The sequence below is a fragment of the Tachyglossus aculeatus genome, chromosome 21 (assembly GCF_015852505.1).
Source record: "Tachyglossus aculeatus isolate mTacAcu1 chromosome 21, mTacAcu1.pri, whole genome shotgun sequence".
NCBI classification, from domain to species: domain Eukaryota; kingdom Metazoa; phylum Chordata; class Mammalia; order Monotremata; family Tachyglossidae; genus Tachyglossus; species Tachyglossus aculeatus.
The window spans coordinates 11,829,818-11,852,403 of record NC_052086.1 but is presented as its reverse complement, the minus strand read 5'-3'; the positions used below and the strand labels follow the sequence as shown (position 1 = coordinate 11,852,403).

Below are 22,586 nucleotides of genomic sequence, written 5' to 3'. Positions count from 1 at the left end.
ATACCATTTAAAAAAAAAGAATGAGGCACAGAGAAGTTAAGTGACTCGTCCAAGGTCACGCAACCGACAAGTGGCCGAGCCGGAATCAGAACTCGGGCCACCGGGCCAGGCTACTTCTGTGCCTTTTATCATCAACGTTTCAATCAATCGTATTTATTGAGCGCTTACCGTGTGCAGAGCACTGTACTAAGCGCTTGGGAAGTCCAAGTTGGCAACCTATAGAGACGGTCCCTACCCAACAGCGGGCTCACCCCCCTACCTCCCCCGCTGTTCTGTTTCTCTTTTATTTTCTTACAGAACACCCCAGGGGACACACACACCAAGGTTTTGAAAAAAGGTGAGGAAAAAAATGAAATCCTATGCTTCGTTTTCTCTCCGAGATTAGGTCGGCTGTCAAATATTCCTGATTTTTTAAATATTAAAACTTGCCTGCTGAGAGGCCCTGGGTTCTAATCCCAGCGCCACAGCTTGGCTGCTGCGTGACCTTGGTCCCTCATCTGTGAAATGGGGATTAAGACTGTTAGCCCCGGGAGGGTCAGGGATGGCGTCCAACCTGATTGTCATCATCATCAATCGTATTTATTGAGCGCTTACCGTGTGCAGGGCACTGTACTAAGCGCTTGGGAAGTCCAAGTTGGTAACCTATAGAGGCAGTCCCTACCCACCAGTGGGCCCACAGTCTAAAAGGGGGAGACAGAGAACAGAACCAAACATACTAACAAAAGAAAATAAATAGAATAGGTATGTTCAAGTAAAATAAATAGAGTAATAAATATGTACAAGCATATATACATACAAGCATATGATTATCACATATCTGCTTAGTCTACCCCCTTCCCCTCTCCACAGCTCCTGTATATATGTTTGTACGTATTTATTACTCTGTTTATTTTATCTGTACATATTTATTCTATTCATTTTATTTCGTTAATTTGTTTTGTTCTCTGTCTCCCCCTTCTAGACTGTGAGCCCACTGCTGGGTAGGGACCGTCTCTATAGGTTGCCAACTTGTACTTCCCAAGCGCTTAGTGCAGTGCTCTGCACAGAGTAAGCGCTCAATTAATACGATTGATGATGATAGTAACAGTGCATAGTAAGAGAAGCAGCGTGGCTCAGTGGGAAAGAGCCCGGGCTTGGGAGTCTGAGGTCGTGGGTTCGAATCCCGGCTCCGCCACGTGTCCGCTGTGTGACCCTGGGCAAGTCACTTCACTTCTCTGAGCCTCAGTTACCTCGTAGAGCATAGTAAGAGAGCGCAGGAACAGTGCATAGTAAGAGAAGCAGCGTGCCTCAGTGGGAAAGAGCCCGGGCTTGGGAGTCCGAGGTCGTGGGTTCGAATCCCAGCTCCACCACGTGTCCGCTGTGTGACCCTGGGCAAGTCACTTCTCTGAGCCTCAGTTACCTCGTAGCGCATAGTAAGAGAGCATAGGAGCAGTGCATAGTAAGAGAAGCAGCGTGGCTCAGTGGGAAAGAGCCCGGGCTTGGGAGTCGGAGGTCATGGGTTCAAATCCCGGCTCTGCTGACTGTCGGCTGTGTGACTTTGGGCAAGTCACTTCACTTCTCTGGGCCCCAGTTCCCTCATCTGGAAAATGGGGATGAAGACTGACGAGCCCCCCGTGGGACAACCTGATCACCTTGTATCCTCCCTAGTGCTTAGAACGGTGCTTGGCACGTAGTAAGCGCTTAATAAATGCCATCATTATTATTATTATTAAGCGCTTAACAAATGCCATCATTATTATTATTAAGCGCTTAACAAATGCCATTATTATTATTATTACTATTACTAAGCGCTTAACAAATGCTATCATTATTATTATTATTAAGCACTTAACAAATGCCATTATTATTATTATTAAGCGCTTAACAAATGCCATTATTATTATTAAGTGCTTAACAAATGCTATCATTATTATTATTAAGCGCTTAACAAATGCCATCATTATCATTATTATTAAGCGCTTAACAAATGCCATTATTATTATTATTACTATTATTAAGCGCTTAACAAATGCTGTCATTATTATTAAGCGCTTAACAAATGCCATTATTATTATTATTATTATTAAATGCTTAACAAATGCCATTATTATTACTATTACTAAGTGCTTAAATGCTATCATTATTATTATTATTAAGCACTTAACAAATGCCATTATTATTACTATTACTATTACTACGCGCTTAACAAATGCTATCATTATTATTATTATTAAGTGCTTAAATGCCATTGTTATTATTATTATTATTATTAAGTGCTTAACAAATGCCATCATTATTATTATTACTATTACTAAACAAATGCCATCATTATTATTATTATTATTATCATTATTATTATTAAGCGCTTAACAAATGCCATTATTATTACTACTACTAAGCACTTAACAAATGCTATCATTATTATTATTATTAAGCGCTTAACAAATGCCATTATTATTATTATTAGCGCTTAACAAATGCCATTATTATTATTATTATTACTATTATTAAGCACTTAAATGCTATCATTATTATTATTACTAAGCGCTTAACAAATGCCATCATTATTATTATTATTAAGCCCTTAACAAATGCCATTATTATTATTATTATTACTATTATTAAGTGCTTAACAAATGCTATCATTATTATTATTACTAAGCGCTTAACAAATGCCATCATTATTATTATTATTAAGCCCTTAACAAATGCCATTATTATTATTATTACTATTATTAAGCGCTTAACAAATGCTATCATTTATTATTATTAAGCGCTTAACAAATGCCATTATTATTATTATTATTATTATTAAGTGCTTAACAAATGCCATTATTATTATTATTAAGCGCTTAACAAATGCTATCATTATTATTAAGCGCTTAACAAATGCCATCATTATTATTATTATTATTAAGCGCTTAACAAATGCCATTATTATTATTATTACTAAGCGCTTAAATGCTATCATTATTATTATTAAGTGCTTAACAAATGCCATTGTTGTTATTATTATTATTAAGCACTTAACAAATGCCATTATTATTATTATTATTATTAAACGCTTAACAAATGCTATCATTATTATTATTAAGCGCTTAACAAATGCCATTATTATTATTATTGCTATTACTAAGCACTTAACAAATGCTATCATTATTATTATTAAGCGCTTAACAAATGCCATTATTATTATTATTATTAAGTGCTTAACAAATGCTATCATTATTATTATCATTAAGCGCTTAACAAATGCCATTATTATTATTATTATTATTAAGCGCTTAACAAATGCCATTATTATTATTATTACTAAGCGCTTAAATGCTATCATTATTATTATTAAGTGCTTAACAAATGCCATTGTTATTATTATTATTATTATTATTAAGCACTTAACAAATGCCATTATTATTATTATTATTATTAAACGCTTAACAAATGCTATCATTATTATTATTATTAAGCGCTTAACAAATGCCATCATTATTATTATTATTAAGCGCTTAACAAATGCCATTATTATTATTATTGCTATTACTAAGCACTTAACAAATGCTATCATTATTATTATTAAGCGCTTAACAAATGCCATTATTATTATTATTACTAAGTGCTTAACAAATGCTATCATTATTATTATTATTAAGCGCTTAACAAATGCCATTATTATTATTATTAAACGCTTAACAAATGCCATTATTATTACTATTACTAAGCGCTTAACAAATGCTATTATTATTATTATTACTAAGCGCTTAACAAATGCTATCATTATTATTATTATTAAACGCTTAACAAATGCCATTATTATTACTATTACTAAGCACTTAACAAATGCCATTATTATTATAATTGCTATTACTAAGCGCTTGACAAATGCTATCATTATTATTATTAAGCGCTTAACAAATGCCATTATTATTATTATTATTATTAAGCGCTTAACAAATGCCATCATTATTATTATTATTAAGCGCTTAACAAATGCCATTATTATTATTATTACTAAGCGCTTAACAAATGCTATCATTATTATTATTATTAAGCGCTTAACAAATGCCATTATTATTATTATTATTACTAAGCGCTTAACAAATGCCATTATTATTACTATTACTAAGCGCTTAACAAATGCTATCATTATTATTATTAAGCGCTTAACAAATGCCATCATCATTATTATTAAGCGCTTAACAAATGCCATTATTATTATTATTATTACTATTATTAAGCGCTTAACAAATGCTATCATTATTATTATTAAGCGCTTAACAAATGCCCTTATTATTATTATTATTATTAAACGCTTAACAAATGCTATCATTATCATTATTATTAAGCGCTTAACAAATGCCATCGTTATTATTATTATTAAGCGCTTAACAAATGCCATGATTATTATTATTATTACTATTATTAAGCGCTTAACAAATGCTATCATTATTATTATTATTAAGCGCTTAACAAATGCCATTATTATTATTATTATTAAGCGCTTAACAAATGCCATTATTATTATTATTATTATTATTATCTCATCCGAGGTCTGAAGTTTGATCTTCAGAGACCGCCTTCTCGCCACCCCGACCTCCTCCTACGGTGCCGCCCCGTCTGCCCGGACGAGAAGTTGGCCCCGGGAGCCGCACAGGAGCCCCTCTCATCATCACCACCATCATCAATCGTATTTATTGAGCGCCTACTGTGTGCAGAGCACTGCACTAAGCGCTTGGGAAGTCCAAGTTGGCAACGCTCTCCCCTTCTTCTCCCCACCACGACGCCTCGCCAGGAGAGGCGGAACTTGCAGCGCTTCGGCCCGAGGTGCCGTCCCCCGTCGCCGCAGGATGTCCAAGATGGTACTCAACCCCGCGGTCCTCGGGGGCGTCCCGCACGCCAGACTAACCGCAGGCCCCGGGGTTGGTTCGTGTCCTCCCCCCTCATTAAGCAAATCAATTGTATTTATCATTCAGTCATTCATTGTCGCATTTATTGAGCGCTGGCTGTGTGCAGAGCACTGGACTAAGCGCTTGGGAAGTCCGGGTGGGCAACATATTCATTCATTCATGCATTCATTCAATCGTATTTATTGAGCACTTACGGTGTGCGGAGCACTGGACTAAGCGCTTGGGAAGTCCAAGTTGACAACATATTCATTCATTCAGACGTATTTATTGAGCGCTTACTGTGTGCAGAGCACTGGACTAAGCGCTTGGGAAGTCCAAGTGGGCAACATATTCATTCATTCATTCATTCAATCGTATTTATTGAGCGCTTACTGGGTGCAGAGCACTGGACTAAGCGCTTGGGAAGTCCAAGTGGGCAATACATTCATTCAGTCGTATTTATTGAGCGCTTACTGTGTGCGGAGCACTGGACTAAGCGCTTGGGAAGTCCAAGTGGGCAATACATTCATTCAGTCGTATTTATTGAGCGCTTACTGTGTGCGGAGCACTGGACTAAGCGCTTGGGAAGTCCAAGTGGGCAATACATTCATTCAATCGTATTTATTGAGCGCTTACTGTGTGCAGAGCACTGGACTAAGCGCTTGGGAAGTCCAAGTGGGCAGCATGTTCATTCATTCATTCAGTCGTATTTATTGAGCGCTTACTGGGTGCAGAGCTCTGGACTAAGCACTTGGGAAGTCCAAGTGGGCAACATATTCATTCATTCAGTCGTATGTATTGAGCGCTTACTGTGTGCAGAGCACTGAACTAAGCGCTTGGGAAGTCCAAGTGGGCAACATATTCATTCATTCATTCAATAGTATCTATTGAGCGCTTACTGTGTGCAGAGCACTGGACTAAGCGCTTGGGAAGTCCAAGTGGGCAACATATTCATTCATTCAGTTGTATTTATAGAGCACTTACTGTGTGCAGAGCACTGGACTAAGCGCTTGGGAAGTCCAAGTGGGCAGCATATTCATTCATTCATTCAATAGTATCTATTGAGCGCTTACTGTGTGCAGAGCACTGGACTAAGCGCTTGGGAAGTCCAAGTGGGCAACATATTCATTCATTCAGTTGTATTTATAGAGCGCTTACTGTGTGCAGAGCACTGGACTAAGCGCTTGGGAAGTCCAAGTGGGCAACATATTCATTCATTCATTCAATCGTATTTATTGAGCGCTTACTGTGTGCAGAGCACTGGACTAAGCGCTTGGGAAGTCCAAGTGGGCAATACATTCATTCAATCGTATTTATTGAGCGCTTACTGTGTGCAGAGCACTGGACTAAGCGCTTGGGAAGTCCAAGTGGGTAACATATTCATTCAATCGTATTTATTGAGCGCTTACTGTATGCAGAGCACTGGACTAAGCGCTTGGGAAGTCCAAGTGGGCAACATATTCATTCATTCATTCAATCGTATGTATTGAGCGCTTACTGTGTGCAGAGCACTGGACTAAGCGCTTGGGAAGCCCAAGTGGGCAATACATTCATTCATTCATTCATTAAATCGTATTTATTGAGTGTGGACGGGTGTCGTCATCACAATCAATAGAAATAAAGCTAGATGCACCTCACTAACAAAATAAATAGAATAGTAAATATGTACAAGTAGAATAGAGTAATGACCCCATGAACTGTCCGTGACCCCATTTGTGTCCTCGGTTGACCCCACTTTCAATTTTGAAATTGAAAAAATTTTCAAAAAGCAGTTTGTCTCATTTCTTCACTTATGAAATCGGGAAAATTTTCAAAAAGCAGCTCAAAGTCCCACTTCTCCTCCGTGACCCCACTTTTGTCCTCAGATGCCCCCATGAAGTCTCTGTGACCCCATTTGTGTCTTCGGACGATCCCACTTTCACTTATGAATTTGGGAAAATTTTCAGGCAGCAGTTTAAAGTCCCATTTGACCTCAAATGACCCCGTGAACTCTCAATGACCCCACTCGTGTCCTCATATGACCCCATGAACTCTCCATGACCTCATTTGTGTCCTCAGATGACCCCATTTTCACTTTTGAAATGGAGAAAAATTTCAGAAATGCGTTTAAGGCCCCATTTGACCTCAAATGACCCCATGAACTCTCCATGACCCCATGAACTCTCCGTGACCCCACTCGTGTCCTCTGATGACCCCATGAACTCTCCATGACCTCATTTGTGTCCTCAGATGACCCCACTTTCACTTATGAATTTGGGAAAATTTTCAGACAGCAGTTTAAAGTCCGATTTCACCTCAAATGACCCCATGACCTCTCCGTGACCCCACTCTTGTCCTCAAATGACCCCATGAACTTTGCATGACCTCATTTGTGTCCTCAGATGACCCCATTTTCATTTTTGAAATGGAAAAAAATTTTTCAAATCAGTTTAATGTCCCATTTGACCTTAAATAACCCCATGACCTCGCCGTGACCCCACTCGTGTCCTCAAATGACCCCATGACCTCTCTGTGACCCCATTTGTGTCCTCGGATGACCCCACTTTCACTTATGAATTCGGGAAAATTTTTCAGACAGCAGTTTAAAGTCCCATTTGACCTCAAATAACCCCATGAACTCTCCGTGACCCCACTCGTGTCCTCAAATGACCCCATGAACTCTCCGTGACCCCATTTGTGTCCTCGGATGACCCCACTTTCACTTATGAATTTGGGAAAATTTTCAGACAGCAGTTTAAAGGCCCATTTGACCTCAAATGACCCCATGAACTCTCTGTGACCCCACTCGTGTCCTCAAATGACCCCATGAACTCTCTGTGACCCCATTTGTGTCCTCGGACGACCCCACTTTCACTTACGAATTCGGGAAAATTTTCAGACAGCAGTTTAAAGTCCGATTTCACCTCAAATGACCCCATGACCTCTCCGTGACCCCACTCGTGTCCTCAAATGACCCCATGAACTCTCCGTGACCCCATTTGTGTCCTCGGATGACCCCACTTTCACTTATGAATTCGGGAAAATTTTCAGACAGCAGTTTAAAGTCCGATTTCACCTCAAATGACCCCATGACCTCTCCGTGACCCCACTCGTGTCCTCAAATGACCCCATGAACTCTCCGTGACCCCATTTGTGTCCTCGGATGACCCCACTTTCACTTATGAATTCGGGAAAATTTTCAGACAGCAGTTTAAAGGCCCATTTGACCTCAAATGACCCCATGACCTCTCCGTGACCCCACTCGTGTCCTCAAATGACCCCGTGAACTCTCCGTGACCCCATTTGTGTCCTCGGATGACCCCACTTTCACTTATGAATTCGGGAAAATTTTCAGACAGCAGTTTAAAGGCCCATTTGACCTCAAATGACCCCATGAACTCTCCGTGACCCCACTCGTGTCCTCAAATGACCCCGTGAACTCTCCGTGACCCCATTTGTGTCCTCGGATGACCCCACTTTCACTTATGATTTCGGGAAAATTTTCAGACAGCAGTTTAAAGTCCGATTTCACCTCAAATGACCCCATGACCTCTCCGTGACCCCACTCGTGTCCTCAAATGACCCCGTGAACTCTCCGTGACCCCATTTGTGTCCTCAGATGACCCCACTTTCACTTATGATTTCGGGAAAATTTTCAGACAGCAGTTTAAAGTCCGAGTTCACCTCAAATAACCCCATGAACTCTCCGTGACCCCACTCGTGTCCTCAAATGACCCCGTGAACTCTCCGTGACCCCATTTGTGTCCTCGGACGACCCCACTTTCACTTATGAATTCGGGAAAATTTTCAGACAGTAGTTTAAAGTCCCATTTCACCTCAAATGACCCCATGAACTCTCCGTGACCCCACTCGTGTCCTCAAATGACCCCATGAACTCTCCGTGACCCCATTTGTGTCCTCGGATGACCCCACTTTCACTTATGAATTCGGGAAAATTTTCAGACAGCAGTTTAAAGGCCCATTTGACCTCAAATGACCCCATGAACTCTCCGTGACCCCACTCGTGTCCTCAAATGACCCCGTGAACTCTCCGTGACCCCATTTGTGTCCTCGGATGACCCCACTTTCACTTATGATTTCGGGAAAATTTTCAGACAGCAGTTTAAAGTCCGAGTTCACCTCAAATGACCCCATGACCTCTCCGTGACCCCACTCGTGTCCTCAAATGACCCCGTGAACTCTCCGTGACCCCATTTGTGTCCTCGGACGACCCCACTTTCACTTATGAATTCGGGAAAATTTTCAGACAGTAGTTTAAAGTCCCATTTCACCTCAAATGACCCCATGAACTCTCCGTGACCCCACTCGTGTCCTCAGATGACCCCGTGAGCTCTCCGTGACCTCATTTGTGTCCTCGGATGACCCCATTTTCACTTTTGAAATGGAGAAAAAATTTCAGAAACCCGTTTGATGTCCCATTTCACCTCAAATTCATTCATTCATTCATTCAATCGTATTTATTGGGCGCTTACTGTGTGCAGAGCACTGGACTAAGCGCTTGGGAAGTCCAAGTTGGCAACATATAGAGATGGTTCCTATCCAACAGCGGGCTCACCGTCTAGAAGGGGGAGACCGACAACAAAACAAAACACATTAACAAAATAAAATAAATAGAATAAGTATGTACAAGTAAAATAAATAGAGTAATAAATCCGTACAAACATATATCCATATATCCAGGTGCTGTGGGGAGGGGAAGGAGGTAAGGCGGGGGGGTGGGGAGGGGGAGAGGAAGGAGGGGGCTCAGTCTGGGAAGGCCTCCTGGAGGAGGTGAGCTCTCAGTAGGGCTTTGAAGGGTGGAAGAACCGATGAACTCTCCATGACTCCACTCATGTCCTCCGATGACCCCATGAATAACAATAATAATAATAATAATGGCATTTATTAAGTGCTTACTACAAGCAAATCAATCAATCAATCAATCGTATTTATTGAGCGCTTACTATGTGCACAGCACTGGACTAAGCGCTTGGGAAGTACAAATTGGCAACATCTACAGACAGTCCCTACCCAACAGTGGGCTCACGGTCTAAAAGACTGTGCAAAGAACGTGCAAAGCCCTGTTCTAAGCGCTGGGGAGGTGACAAGGTGATCCGGTTGTCCCACGGGGGGCTCCCAGTCTTCATCCCCATTTTCCAGATGAGGGCACTGAGGCCCAGAGAAGTGAAGGGACTTACCCAGAGTCACCCAGCTGACGACTGGCGGGGCCGGGATTTGAACCCGTGACCTCTGACTCCAAAGGCCGGGCTCTTTCCACTGGGCCACGCTGCTCCGTGAACTTGGATGACCCCAACTTCACTTAGGAATTCGGGAATGTTTTCAGAAAGCAGCAGCGTTCTCCTCCTCCTCCTCCTCCTCGGCCAGACGCCCGCTCGGATGCCTGCCGGACGGGACGGGGGTCGGGCTCTGGGGACTTACTTTGCGCAGAGCACTGGACTAGACGCCTGGGAGGAGACAATACAACACAGTTGGTAGACATAATCCCTGTCCACAACGAGCTTACAGTCTGGCAGGGGAGGAAGACAGACGCTAATATAAATAAATAAATGACTACGTGCATTAGTGCCGGGAAACTGAGGCAGGGGTGAAAAGGGGAGCAAATCCAAGTGCAGTTACCCTCCTTCACCATCTTGGGAAGCAGCGTGGCTCAGCGGAAAGAGCCCGGGCTTTGGAGTTGGAGGTCCTGGGTTCAAATCCCAGCTCTGCCACATGTCTGCTGGGTGACCTTGGGCGAGTCACTTCACTCCTCTGAGCCTCAGTTCCCTCATCTGTCAAATGGGGATGAAGACTGTGAGCCCCACGTGGGACCCACCTGATCGCCTTGTATCCCCCCTGCGCTTAGAACAGTGCTTCGCACATAGTAAGCGCTTAGCAAATACCATCATTATTATTATTATTATTATTATCTACGGTCCTCTCCCGACTCAGCGCTTAACAAATACCATCATTATTATTATTCATCATCATCAATCGTATTTATTGAGCGCTTACAATGCAGAGCACTGCACTAAGCGCTTGGGAAGTACAAATTGGCAACCTATAGAGAAAGTCCCTACCCAGCAGCGGGCTCACAGTCTAAAAGGGGGGAGACAGAGAACAAAACCAAACATACTAACAAAATAAAATAAATAGAATAGATATGTACAAGTAAAATAAATCAATAAATAGAGTAATAAATATGTACAAACATCTATACAGGTGCTGTGCGGAAGGGAAGGAGGTAAGATGGGGGGGATGGAGAGGGGGACAAGGGGGAGAGGAGAGTCTTTTAGACTGTGAGCCCACTGTTGGGTAGGGACCGTCTCTATATGTTGCCAATTTGTACTTCCCAAGCGCTTAGTACAGTGCTCTGCACACAGTAAGCGCTCAATAAATACGACTGATGAGGATGATGAGAGGAAGGAAGGGGCTCAGTGTGGGAAGGCCTCCTGGAGGAGGTGAGCTCTCAGCAGGGCCTTGAAGGGAGGAAGAGAGCCAGCTTGGCGGATGGGCAGAGGGAGGCCATTCCAGGCCCGGGGGAATTATAATAATAATAATATAATAATATTATTATATTATAATATTATTATTATATTATTATTATTATTGAGCAAAGTGGTAATTTTATAATAATAATAATAAATAATAAATAAATAATAAAATCAAATAATAATCAAATAATAAAATAATAAATTATTATTATTATTATTATTATTATTATTGAGCAAAGTGGTAATTTTTGTCTGTGCCCCGGATCATTGACCTCCTCCAGTTGGATTTCATCCACCCTAAGATGGAGACAATGAATACAACACCAGATACATACAACGCCTATGTTTTCATGGGAAAATTTTCTTCGGTTTGTTTTGTTTTTGTTACCCATAATCGTCCCGACGAAGCACTGTTGGCTCCTCGGTATTGGTTTCCGAGCTCTCCATAATAATAATGTTGGTGTATATGTATATACGTTTGTATGTATTTAATAATGTTGGTATATACGTTCGCACGTATTTAATAATGTTGGTATATATGTTTGTACGTATTTATTACTCTGTTTATTTTACTTGTACCTATCTATTCTATTTATTTTATTTCATTTTTTTTTGTTTCTGAACTCTCCGTAATAATAACGTTGGCATATATGTATATGTGTTTGTATGTATTTAATATAATGTTGGTATATATGTTTGTACATATTTAATAATGTTGGTATATATGTTTGTACGTATTTATTACTCTATTTATTTTACTTCTATCTATTCTATTTATTTTATTTCGTTTTTTTGTTTCAGAACTCTCCATAATAATAATGTTGGTATATATGTATATATGTTTGTACGTATTTAATAATGTTGGTATATATGTTTGTATGTATTTATTACTCTATTTTACTTCTATCTATTCTATTTACTTTATTTCTTTTTTTTTGTTTCTGAACTCTCCATAATAATAATGTTGGTATATATGTATATATGTTTGTACGTATTTATTACTCTATTTATTTATTTTACTTGTACCTATGTATTCTATTTATTTTATTTTGGTTTTTTTGGTTTCTGAACTCTCCGTAATAATAATGTTGGTATATATGTATATATGTTTGTATGTATTTAATAATGTTGGGATATATGTTTGTACGTATTTATTACTCTATTTTACTTGTACCTATCTATTCTATTTATTTTATTTCTTTTTTTTGTTTCTGAACTCTCCATAATAATAACATTGTTGGTATATATGTATATATATATATGTTTGTATGTATTTAATAATGTTGGGATATATGTTTATATGTATTTAATAATGTTGGTATATATGTTTGTACGTATTTATTACTCTATTTATTTATTTTACTTCTATCTATTCTATTTATTTTATTTCGTTTTTTTTTGTTTCAGAACTCTCCATAATAATAATGTTGGTATATATGTATATATGTTTGTACGTATTTAATAATGTTGGTATATATGTTTGTACGTATTTATTACTCTATTTATTTTACTTCTATTTATTCTATTTACTTTATTTCTTTTTTTTGTTTCTGAACTCTCCATAATAATAATGTTGGTATATATGTATATATGTTTGTACGTATTTATTACTCTATTTATTTATTTTACTTGTACCTATCTATTCTATTTATTTTATTTTGGTTTTTTTTGTTTCTGAACTCTCCGTAATAATAATGTTGGTATATATGTATATATGTTTGTATGTATTTAATAATGTTGGGATATATGTTTGTACGTATTTATTACTCTATTTTACTTGTACCTATCTATTCTATTTATTTTATTTCTTTTTTTTGTTTCTGAACTCTCCATAATAATAATATTGTTGGTATATATGTATATATATATATATGCTTGTATGTATTTAATAATGTTGGGATATATGTTTATACGTATTTAATAATGTTGGTATATATGTTTGTACGTATTTATTACTCTATTTATTTTACTTGTACCTATCTATTCTATTTATTTCGTTTTTTTTTGTTCCTGAACTCTCCATAATAATAACGTTGGTATATATGTACATATGTTTGTATGTATTTAATAATGTTGGTATATATGTTTGTACGTATTTAATAATGTTGGGATATATGTTTGTACGTATTTATTACTCTATTTATTTTACTTGTACCTATCTATTCTATTTATTTTATTTCGGTTTTTTTTTGTTTCTGAACTCTCCATAATAATAATGTTGGTATGTATGTATATATGTTTGTATGTATTTAATAATGTTGGGATAGTACAGTGCTCAGCACACAGTAAGCGCTCAATAAATATGATTGAATAAATGAATATATGTTTGTACGTATTTAATAATGTTGGTATATATGTTTGTACGTATTTATTACTCTATTTATTTTACTTGTACCTATCTATTCTATTTATTTTATTTCTTTTTTTTTTGTTTCTGAACTCTCCATAATAATAATGTTGCTATGTATGTATATGTGTTTGTATGTATTTAATAATGTTGGGATAGTACAGTGCTCAGCACACAGTAAGCGCTCAATAAATACGATTGAATAAATGAATATATGTTTGTACGTATTTAATAATGTTGGTATATACGCTTGTACGTATTTATTACTCTATTTATTTTACTTGTACCTATCTATTCTATTTATTTTATTTCGTTTTTTTTGTTTCTGAACTCTCCATAATAATAATGTTGGTATATATGTATATATTTTTGTATGTATTTAATAATGTTGGGATAGTACCGTGCTCTGCACACAGTAAGCGCTCAATAAATACGACAATGAATGAATACATGTTTGTACGTATTTAATAATGTTGGTATATACGCTTGTACGTATTTATTACTCTATTTTACTTGTACCTATCTATTCTATTTATTTTATTTCGTTTTTTTGTTTCTGAACTCTCCATAATAATAATGTTGGTATATATGTATATATTTTTGTATGTATTTAATAATGTTGGGATAGTACCGTGCTCTGCACACAGTAAGCGCTCAATAAATACGACTGAATGAATGAATACATGTTTGTACGTATTTAATAATGTTGGTATATACGCTTGTACGTATTTATTACTCTATTTATTTTACTTGTACCTATCTATTCTATTTATTTTATTTCGTTTTTTTGTTTCTGAACTCTCCATAATAATAATGTTGGTATATATGTATATATTTTTGTATGTATTTAATAATGTTGGGATAGTACCGTGCTCTGCACACAGTAAGCGCTCAATAAATACGACTGAATGAATGAATATATGTTTGTACGTATTTAATAATGTTGGTATATATGTTTGTACGTATTTATTACTCTATTTATTTTACTTGTACCTATCTATTCTATTTTATTTCATTTTTTTGTTTCTGAACTCTCCACAATAATAATGTTGGTATATATGTATATATGTTTGTATGTATTTAATATAATGTTGGTATATATGTTTGTACATATTTAATAATGTTGGTATATATGTTTGTACGTATTTATTACTCTATTTATTTTACTTCTATCTATTCTATTTATTTTATTTCGTTATTTTTGTTTCTGAACTCTCCATAATAATAATGTTGGTATCTATGTATATATGTTTGTACGTATTTAATAATGTTGGTATATATGTTTGTACATATTTATTACTCTATTTATTTTACTTCTATCTATTCTATTTATTTTATTTCGTTTTTTTTTTTCTGAACTCTCCATAATAATAATGTTGGTATCTATGTATATATATTTGTACGTATTTAATAATGTTGGTATATATGTTTGTATGTATTTATTACTCTATTTATTTATTTTACTTGTACCTATCTATTCTATTTATTTTATTTCGTTTTTTTTTTGTTTCTGAACTCTCCGTAATAATAATGTTGGTATATATGTATATATGTTTGTATGTATTTAATCATGTTGGGATATATGTTTGTACGTATTTAATAATGTTGGTATATATGTTTGTACGTGTTTATTACTCTATTTATTTTACTTGTACCTATGTATTCTATTTATTTTATTTCATTTTTTTTTGTTTCTGAACTCTCCATAATGATAATGTTGGTACATAGGTATATATGTTTGTATGTATTTAATAATGTTGGGATAGTCCAGTGCTCTGCACACAGTAAGCGCTCAATAAATACGACTGAATGAATGAATATATGTTTGTACGTATTTAATAATGTTGGTATATATGTTTGTACGTATTTATTACTCTATTTATTTTACTTGTACCTATCTATTCTATTTATTTTATTTCGTTATTTTTGTTTCTGAACTCTCCATAATAATAATGTTGGTATATCTGTATATATGTTTGTATGTATTTAATAATGTTGGGATATATGGTTGTACGTATTTAATAATGTTGGTATATATGTTTGTACGTATTTATTACTCTATTTATTTTACTTGTACCTATCTATTCTCTTTATTTTATTTAGTTTTTTTTTGTTTCTGAACTCTCCATAATAATAATGTTGGTATATATGTATGTTTGTACGTATTGATGTTGGTATATATGTTTGTATGTATTTATTACTCTATTTATTTTACTTGTACCTATCTATTCTATTTATTTTATTCTGTTAGTATGTTTTGTTTTGTTGTCTGTCTCCCCCTTCTAGACTGCGAGCCCACTGTTGGGTAGGGACCGTCCCTATAGGTTGCCGACTTGGACTTCCCAAGCGCTTAGTACAATCAATCAATCAATCAGTCGTACTTACTGAGCGCTTACTGTGTGCAGAGCACTGTACTAAGCGCTTGAGAAGTCCAAGTTGGCAACATATAGAGACGGTCCCTACCCAACAGCGGGCTCACAGTCTAGAAGGGGGAGACAGACAACAAAACAAAACATATTCACAAAATAAAATAGTACAGTGCTCTGCAATCAATCGTATTTATTGAGCGCTTACTGTGTGCAGAGCACTGTACTAAGCGCTTGGGAAGTACAATTTGGCAACATCTAGAGATGGTCCCTACCCAACAGCAGGCTCACAGTCTAGAAGGGGGAGACAGAGAACGAAACCAAACACATTAACAAAATAAAATAGTACAGTGCTCTGCAATCAATCGATCAGTCAATCGTATTTATTGAGCGCTTACTGTGTGCAGAGCACTGTACTAAGCGCTCGGGAAGTCCAAGTTGGCAACATCTAGAGACAGTCCCTACCCCACAGTGGGCTCACAGTCTAGAAGGGGGAGACAGAGAACAAAACCAAACCTATTAACAAAATAAAATAATACAGTGCTCTGCAATCAATCAATCGTATTTACTAAGCGCTTACTGTGTGCAGAGCACTGTACTAAGCGCTGGGAAAGTCCAAGTTGGCAACATCTAGAGACGGTCCCTACCCAACAGTGGGCTCACAGTCTAGAAGGGGGAGACAGACAACAAAACCAAACATATTCACAAAATAAAATAGTCCAGTGCTCTGCACACAGTAAGCGTGCAATGAATATCGTTGATTGATTGATTGATTGGTATTTGTTAAGCGCCCACTATGTGCCAACCACTGTTCTAAGCACTGGGGTAGATGCAACAACAATAATAATAATAATGATAATAATAATAATAATAATAATAATAATAATAATAATAATAATAATGGCATTTCTCTCCATCACCTTGTCCCGTCTTAACCTCCCCTCCCTTCTCTCTTTCCACCTCCCAGGCCGCACACTCCGCTCCTCCGATGCCCAGTTTCTCACCGGGGCTCCGTCTCCCCCATCCCACCGCCCATCCCTAATCCACGTCCTTCCTCTGACCCGGAACGCCCTCCCTCCTCAAATCAATCAATCAATCGTATTTATTGAGCGCTTACCACGTGCAGAGCACTGTACTAAGCGCTTGGGAAGTCCAAGTGGGCAACATCTAGAGATGGTCCCTACCCAATGGTGGGCTCACCATCTAAAATATCCACCAAACAATCCCTCTTCCCCCCTTCAAAGCCCTACTGAAGCCTCACCTCCTCCAAGAGGCCTTCCCAGACTAAGCCCCCCTTTTCCTCCCTTGTGCGTCCCTTCATCTCACTTCCTTTAATAGTAACGATGGCATTTATTAAGCGCTTACTATGGGCAAAGCACTGTTCTAAGCGCTGGGGAGGTTACAAGGTGATCAGCTTGTCCCACGGGGGGCTCACGGTCTTAGCCCCCATTTTACGGATGAGGGAACGGAGGCCCAGAGAAGTGACTTGCCCAGATTCACTCATTCAATCGTATTTATCGAGCGCTTACTGTGTGCTGAGCACTGGACTAAGCGCAAAGTCGCACAGTTGACAATTGGCGGAGCTGGGATTTGAACCCATCATCATAATAATAATAATAATGATAGCATTTATTAAGCGCTTACTATGTGCAAAGCACTGTTCTAAGCGCTGGAGAGGTTACAAGGTGATCAGCTTGTCCTGATTTGAACCCATCATCATAATAATAATAATAATGATAGCATTTATTAAGCGCTCACTATGTGCAAAGCACTGTTCTAAGCGCTGGAGAGGTTACAAGGTGATCAGCTTGTCCCACGGGGAGCTCACAGTCCTAACCCCCATTTTCCAGATGAGGGAACTGAGGCCCAGAGAAGTGAAGTGACCTGCCCAAAGTCACACAGCTGGCAGTTGGCGGAGCTGGGATTTGAACCCATCATAATAATAATAATAATGATAGCATTTATTAGGCGCTTACTATGTGCAAAGCACTGTTCTAAGCACTGGGGGGAGGTTACAAGGTGATCAGGTTGTCCCACGGGGGGCTCCCAGTCTTCATCCCCATTTTCCAGATGAGGGAACTGAGGCCCAGAGAAGTGAAGTGACTCGCCCCAAGTCACACAGCTGGCAGTTGGCGGAGCCGGGATTTGAACCCATGACCTCGGACTCCAAAGCCCGGGCTCTTTCCACTGAGCCAGGCCCACCCCACAGCATATATGTATAGATCTCTAATTCTATTTATATTGACACCTGTTTATTTGTTTTGATGTCTCCCTCCCTCCCTCTAGACTGTAAGCCCGTGGTGAGCAGGGATTGTCTCTATTGCTGTAATGTACTTTCCAAGCGCTTAGTACAGTGCTGGGCACACAGTAAGCGCTCCATAAATACGATTGAATGAATGAATGAATGAATCCTCTCCATCCCCCCCATCTTAACTCCTTCCCTTCCCCACAGCACCTGTATATATGTATATATGTTCGTACATATTTATTACTCTATTTATTTATTTACTTTACTTGTACATATCTATGCTATTTATTTTATTTTGTTAGTATGTTTGGTTTTGTTCTTTGTCTCCCCCTTCTAGACCGTGAGCCCGCTGTTGGGTAGGGACCGTCTCTATATGTTGCCATCTTGTACTTCCCAAGCACTTAGTCCAGTGCTCTGCACACAGTAAGCGCTCAATAAATACGACTGATTGATTGATTGAATAAATAAGATTGAATGAGTCAATCAATCAAAGCAAAACATTTTTTGGCTTTCAGCCGCAGCCCCACAGTGGGTAGATTGGCGGGCGAACAGTTGGCAAAGTCTCAGGAAATATTTCTTGAGGTTGGGTAGGGACCGTCTCTAGATGTTGCCACCTTGGACTTCCCGAGCGCTTAGTCCAGTGCTCTGCACACAGTAAGCGCTCAATAAATACGACTGATTGATTGATTGAATAAATAAGATTGAATGAGTCAATCAATCAAAGCAAAACATTTTTTGGCTTTCAGCCGCAGCCCCACAGTGGGTAGATTGGCGGGCGAACAGTTGGCAAAGTCTCAGGAAATATTTCTTGAGGTTGGGTAGGGACCGTCTCTAGATGTTGCCACCTTGGACTTCCCGAGCGCTTAGTCCAGTGCTCTGCACACAGTAAGCGCTCAATAAATACGACTGATTGATTGATTGCTGACTGTTCTCCCTCCGTTTTGAATTCTTTCTAGACTAACCCTCTGAGATCCTGTTCTCTCCTAGTTCTGCTTATCGCGTATCCGGCTGCTCCCTTCGTTTCGTCCTTGCCGCTTCTGACTTCGTCCTTGAACTGTGGCGAAAGCCCTCGCCTCGACTGGTCCTTCCCAAGCGCTTAGTCCAGTGCTCTGCACACAGTAGGCGCTCAATAAATACGATTGATTGATTGATCGATCGATCCGGGGCCCTCTGCTTTTCTCACGGTGCTTTCGCCCACCGTTCGTGGCTCCCAGCGGTTGCCGTTAACCACCTCAGCTCGGCCTCTCTAGTCCTGACGTCCCTGCATCTGGGCTTCCCTGTTTTTCCTGAACGCTAGACTCTCTCCGCGAGGTCACCCGCTAAGGATAAATACATCCTTTAAGATGCAGCGTGGCTCAGTGGGAAAGAGCCTGGGCTTTGGAGTCAGTGGTCATGGGTTCAAATCCCAGCTCTGCCAACTTTCTTTCTCTCTCTCTTTCTCTCTCTTCCTTCCTTCCTTTCTTCTCCCTCCTTCCCTCCTTCCTTCCTTTACTCATTCATTTATTTATCTATTTATTTATTTATAATTTATTTATTTATAATTTTTCTTTCTTCCTCCCTCCTTCCTTCCTCCTTCCTTTATTCATTTATTTATTTATTTATAATTTATTTATAATTTATTTCCTTTCTTTTTTTCCTCTCTCCTTCCTTTCTTTCTTTCTTTTCTTTCTTTCTTTCGTTCTTTCCTTTTCTTTTTTTCTTTCTTTCTCTCTCTCTCTCTCTCTCCTTTTCTTTCTTTCTTTCTTTTCTTCTCCCGCCCTCCTTCCTTCCTTTATTCATTCATTCATTCATCTATTTATTTATAATTTCTTTTTTTCTTTCTCTCTCTCCTTTTCTTTCTTTCTTACTCTCTCCTTTTCTTTCTTTCTTTCTTTCTCTTTCTTTCTTTCTTTCTCTCTCTCTCTTTTCTATCTTTCTTTTCTCCCTCCCTCCTTCCTTCCTTTATTCATTCATTCATCTATTTATAATTTATTTTCTTTCTTTCTTTCTCTCTCTCCTTTTCTTTCTTTCTTTCTTACTATCTCCTTTTCTTTCTTTTTCTTTCTCTTTCTTTCTTTCTCTCTCTCTCTTTTCTTTCTTTCTTTCTTCTCCCTCCTTCCTTCCTTTATTCATTCATTCATTCATCTATTTATTTATAATTTCTTTCTTTCTCTCCTTTTCTTTCTTTCTTTCTTACTCTCTCCTTTTCTTTCTTTCTTTCTTACTCTCTCCTTTTCTTTCTTTCTTTCTTTTTCTTTCTTTCTCTCTCTCTCTTTTCTTTCTTTCTTCTCCCTCCTTCCTTCCTTTATTCATTCATTCATTCATCTATTTATTTATAATTTCTTTCTTTCTCTCTCCTTTTTTCTCTTTCTTTCTTTCTTTTTCTTTCTTTCTTTCTCTCTTTCTTTCTTCCTTTGTTTCTTCTCCCTCCCTCCTTCCTTCCTTCTTCCTTCCTTTATTCATTCATTCATTTATTTATCTATTTATTTATAATTTATTTATAATTTCTTTCTTTCTTTTTCTCTCTCTCTCTTTCTTCCTTTCTTCTCCCTCCTTCCTTCCTTCCCTCATTCATTCATTCATTCATTTATCTATTTATTTATCAATTTATCTATCTATTCATCCCAGCTCGGCCAACTGTCAGCTGGGCGACTTCAGGCCAGTCACTTCCCTTCTCTGGGCCTCAGTTCCCTCACCTGGAAAATGGGGATTAAGCCTGTGAGCCTCCCGCGGGACAACCCGATCACCTTGCATCCCCCCAGCGCTCAGAACAGTGCTTGGCACATAGTAAGCGCTTAATAAATGCCATCATTATCCTGAAGAGGAGAGGGAGACCAAGACTGGTTTGGGGAGCGGGGGCTTCAGGGGGGTGGCCATTGATCTCACTATTGATGGCTCTTTTTCCCTCCTTCCCTCAGCTGTACGTGCTCCCTAGGGCCCTACGTTTTCCCAAAGCGGGAACTCAAGAGATAGGACGATGGAAACGTTCCCTGAGAAAGCCAGCCTTTGGGTGAGTTGTTGCCTCGGTTCTTCGTGAGTTCCTATTGCTTCCACCCAACTGGGGTCTTGGCTTCATCCCTCAGCCCCTTTGGGAGCCTCCCCTCCCCTCTCCTCTGGCCCAATTCTCCTTTGCTTCTCCTTCACTCCCACCCAACATCCCTGTCTTCCCTACCCGCGGCGTTCCCGACGTTACCTTATTCCATCGCACCGCTCCCGGCCCCTACGCAGCCGGTCCCGGGGAGACCGGGAATCCGGTGGACCTCCCGGCATTTCAGGGATCGGTGACATTCCGGGACGTGGCCGTGTCCTTCACCCGGGAGGAGTGGGAGCACCTCGACTCCGCTCAGCGCAGCTTGTTCCGGGACGTGATGCTGGAGAATTACGGGAATCTCGCCTCCCTGGGTGAGTCCTCGACCGCCTTTACATCTCTTGCAGCTGTCCGTTTGAAGCAAGCTGGATGGAGATACTAATAATAATAATAATAATAATGATGGCATTTATTAAGCACTTACTATGTGCAAAGCACTGTTCTAAGCGCTGGGGAGGTTACAAGGTGATCACAGTCTTACTCTCCATTTTACAGATGAGGGAACTGAGGCCCAGAGAAGTGAAGTGACTTGCCCAAATGTTGCCCCATGAGGGGCTCACAGTCTTAATCCCCATTTTACAGATGGGGGAACTGAGGCCCAGAGAAGTGAAGTGACTTGCCCAAAGGTTGCCCCATGGGGGGCTCACAGCCTGAATCCCCATTTTACAGATGAGGGAACAGAGGCCCAGAGAAGTGAAGTGACTTGCCCAAATGTTGCCCCATGAGGGGCTCACAGCCTGAATCCCCATTTTACAGATGAGGGAACTGAGGCCCAGAGACGTGAAGTGACTTGCCCAAAGGTTGTCCCATGAGGGGCTCACAGCCTTAATCCCCATTTTACAGATGAGGGAACTGAGGCCCAGAGACGTGAAGTGACTTGCCCAAAGGTTGTCCCATGGGGGGCTCACAGCCTTAATCCCCATTTTACAGATGAGGGAACTGAGGCCCAGAGAAGCGAAGTGACTTGCCCAAATCAATCAATCGTATTTATTGAGCGCTTACTGTGTGCACAGCACTGGACTAAGCGCTTGGGAAGTCCAAGTTGGCAACGTATAGAGACGGTCCCTACCCAACAGCGGGCTCCCAGTCTAGAAGGGGGAGAAGTCACCCAGCTGACAGTTGGCGGAGCCGGGATTTGAACCCACGACCTCCGACTCCATTCATTCACTCATTCAATCGTATTTATTGAGCGCTTACTGTGTGCAGAGCACTGTACTAAGCGCTTG

The 22,586-nt window shown here is 39.3% G+C and overlaps 1 protein-coding gene across 1 annotated transcript in view; it reads left to right on the top strand.

Annotated features, from left to right (window-relative positions):
• The first annotated feature begins 219 nt into the window (after positions 1–219).
• Positions 220–22,586, top strand: part of LOC119941891 (zinc finger protein OZF-like) — a 36,187-nt gene continuing 13,820 nt past the window's right edge. The window contains exons 1-4 of the mRNA XM_038762424.1: positions 220–337; positions 4,527–4,835; positions 21,191–21,282; positions 21,548–21,674. Coding sequence (XP_038618352.1) covers positions 21,250–21,282; positions 21,548–21,674 — 160 coding nt within the window. The 5' untranslated portion in view covers positions 220–337; positions 4,527–4,835; positions 21,191–21,249. The remainder of the gene's footprint in view (positions 338–4,526; positions 4,836–21,190; positions 21,283–21,547; positions 21,675–22,586) is intronic.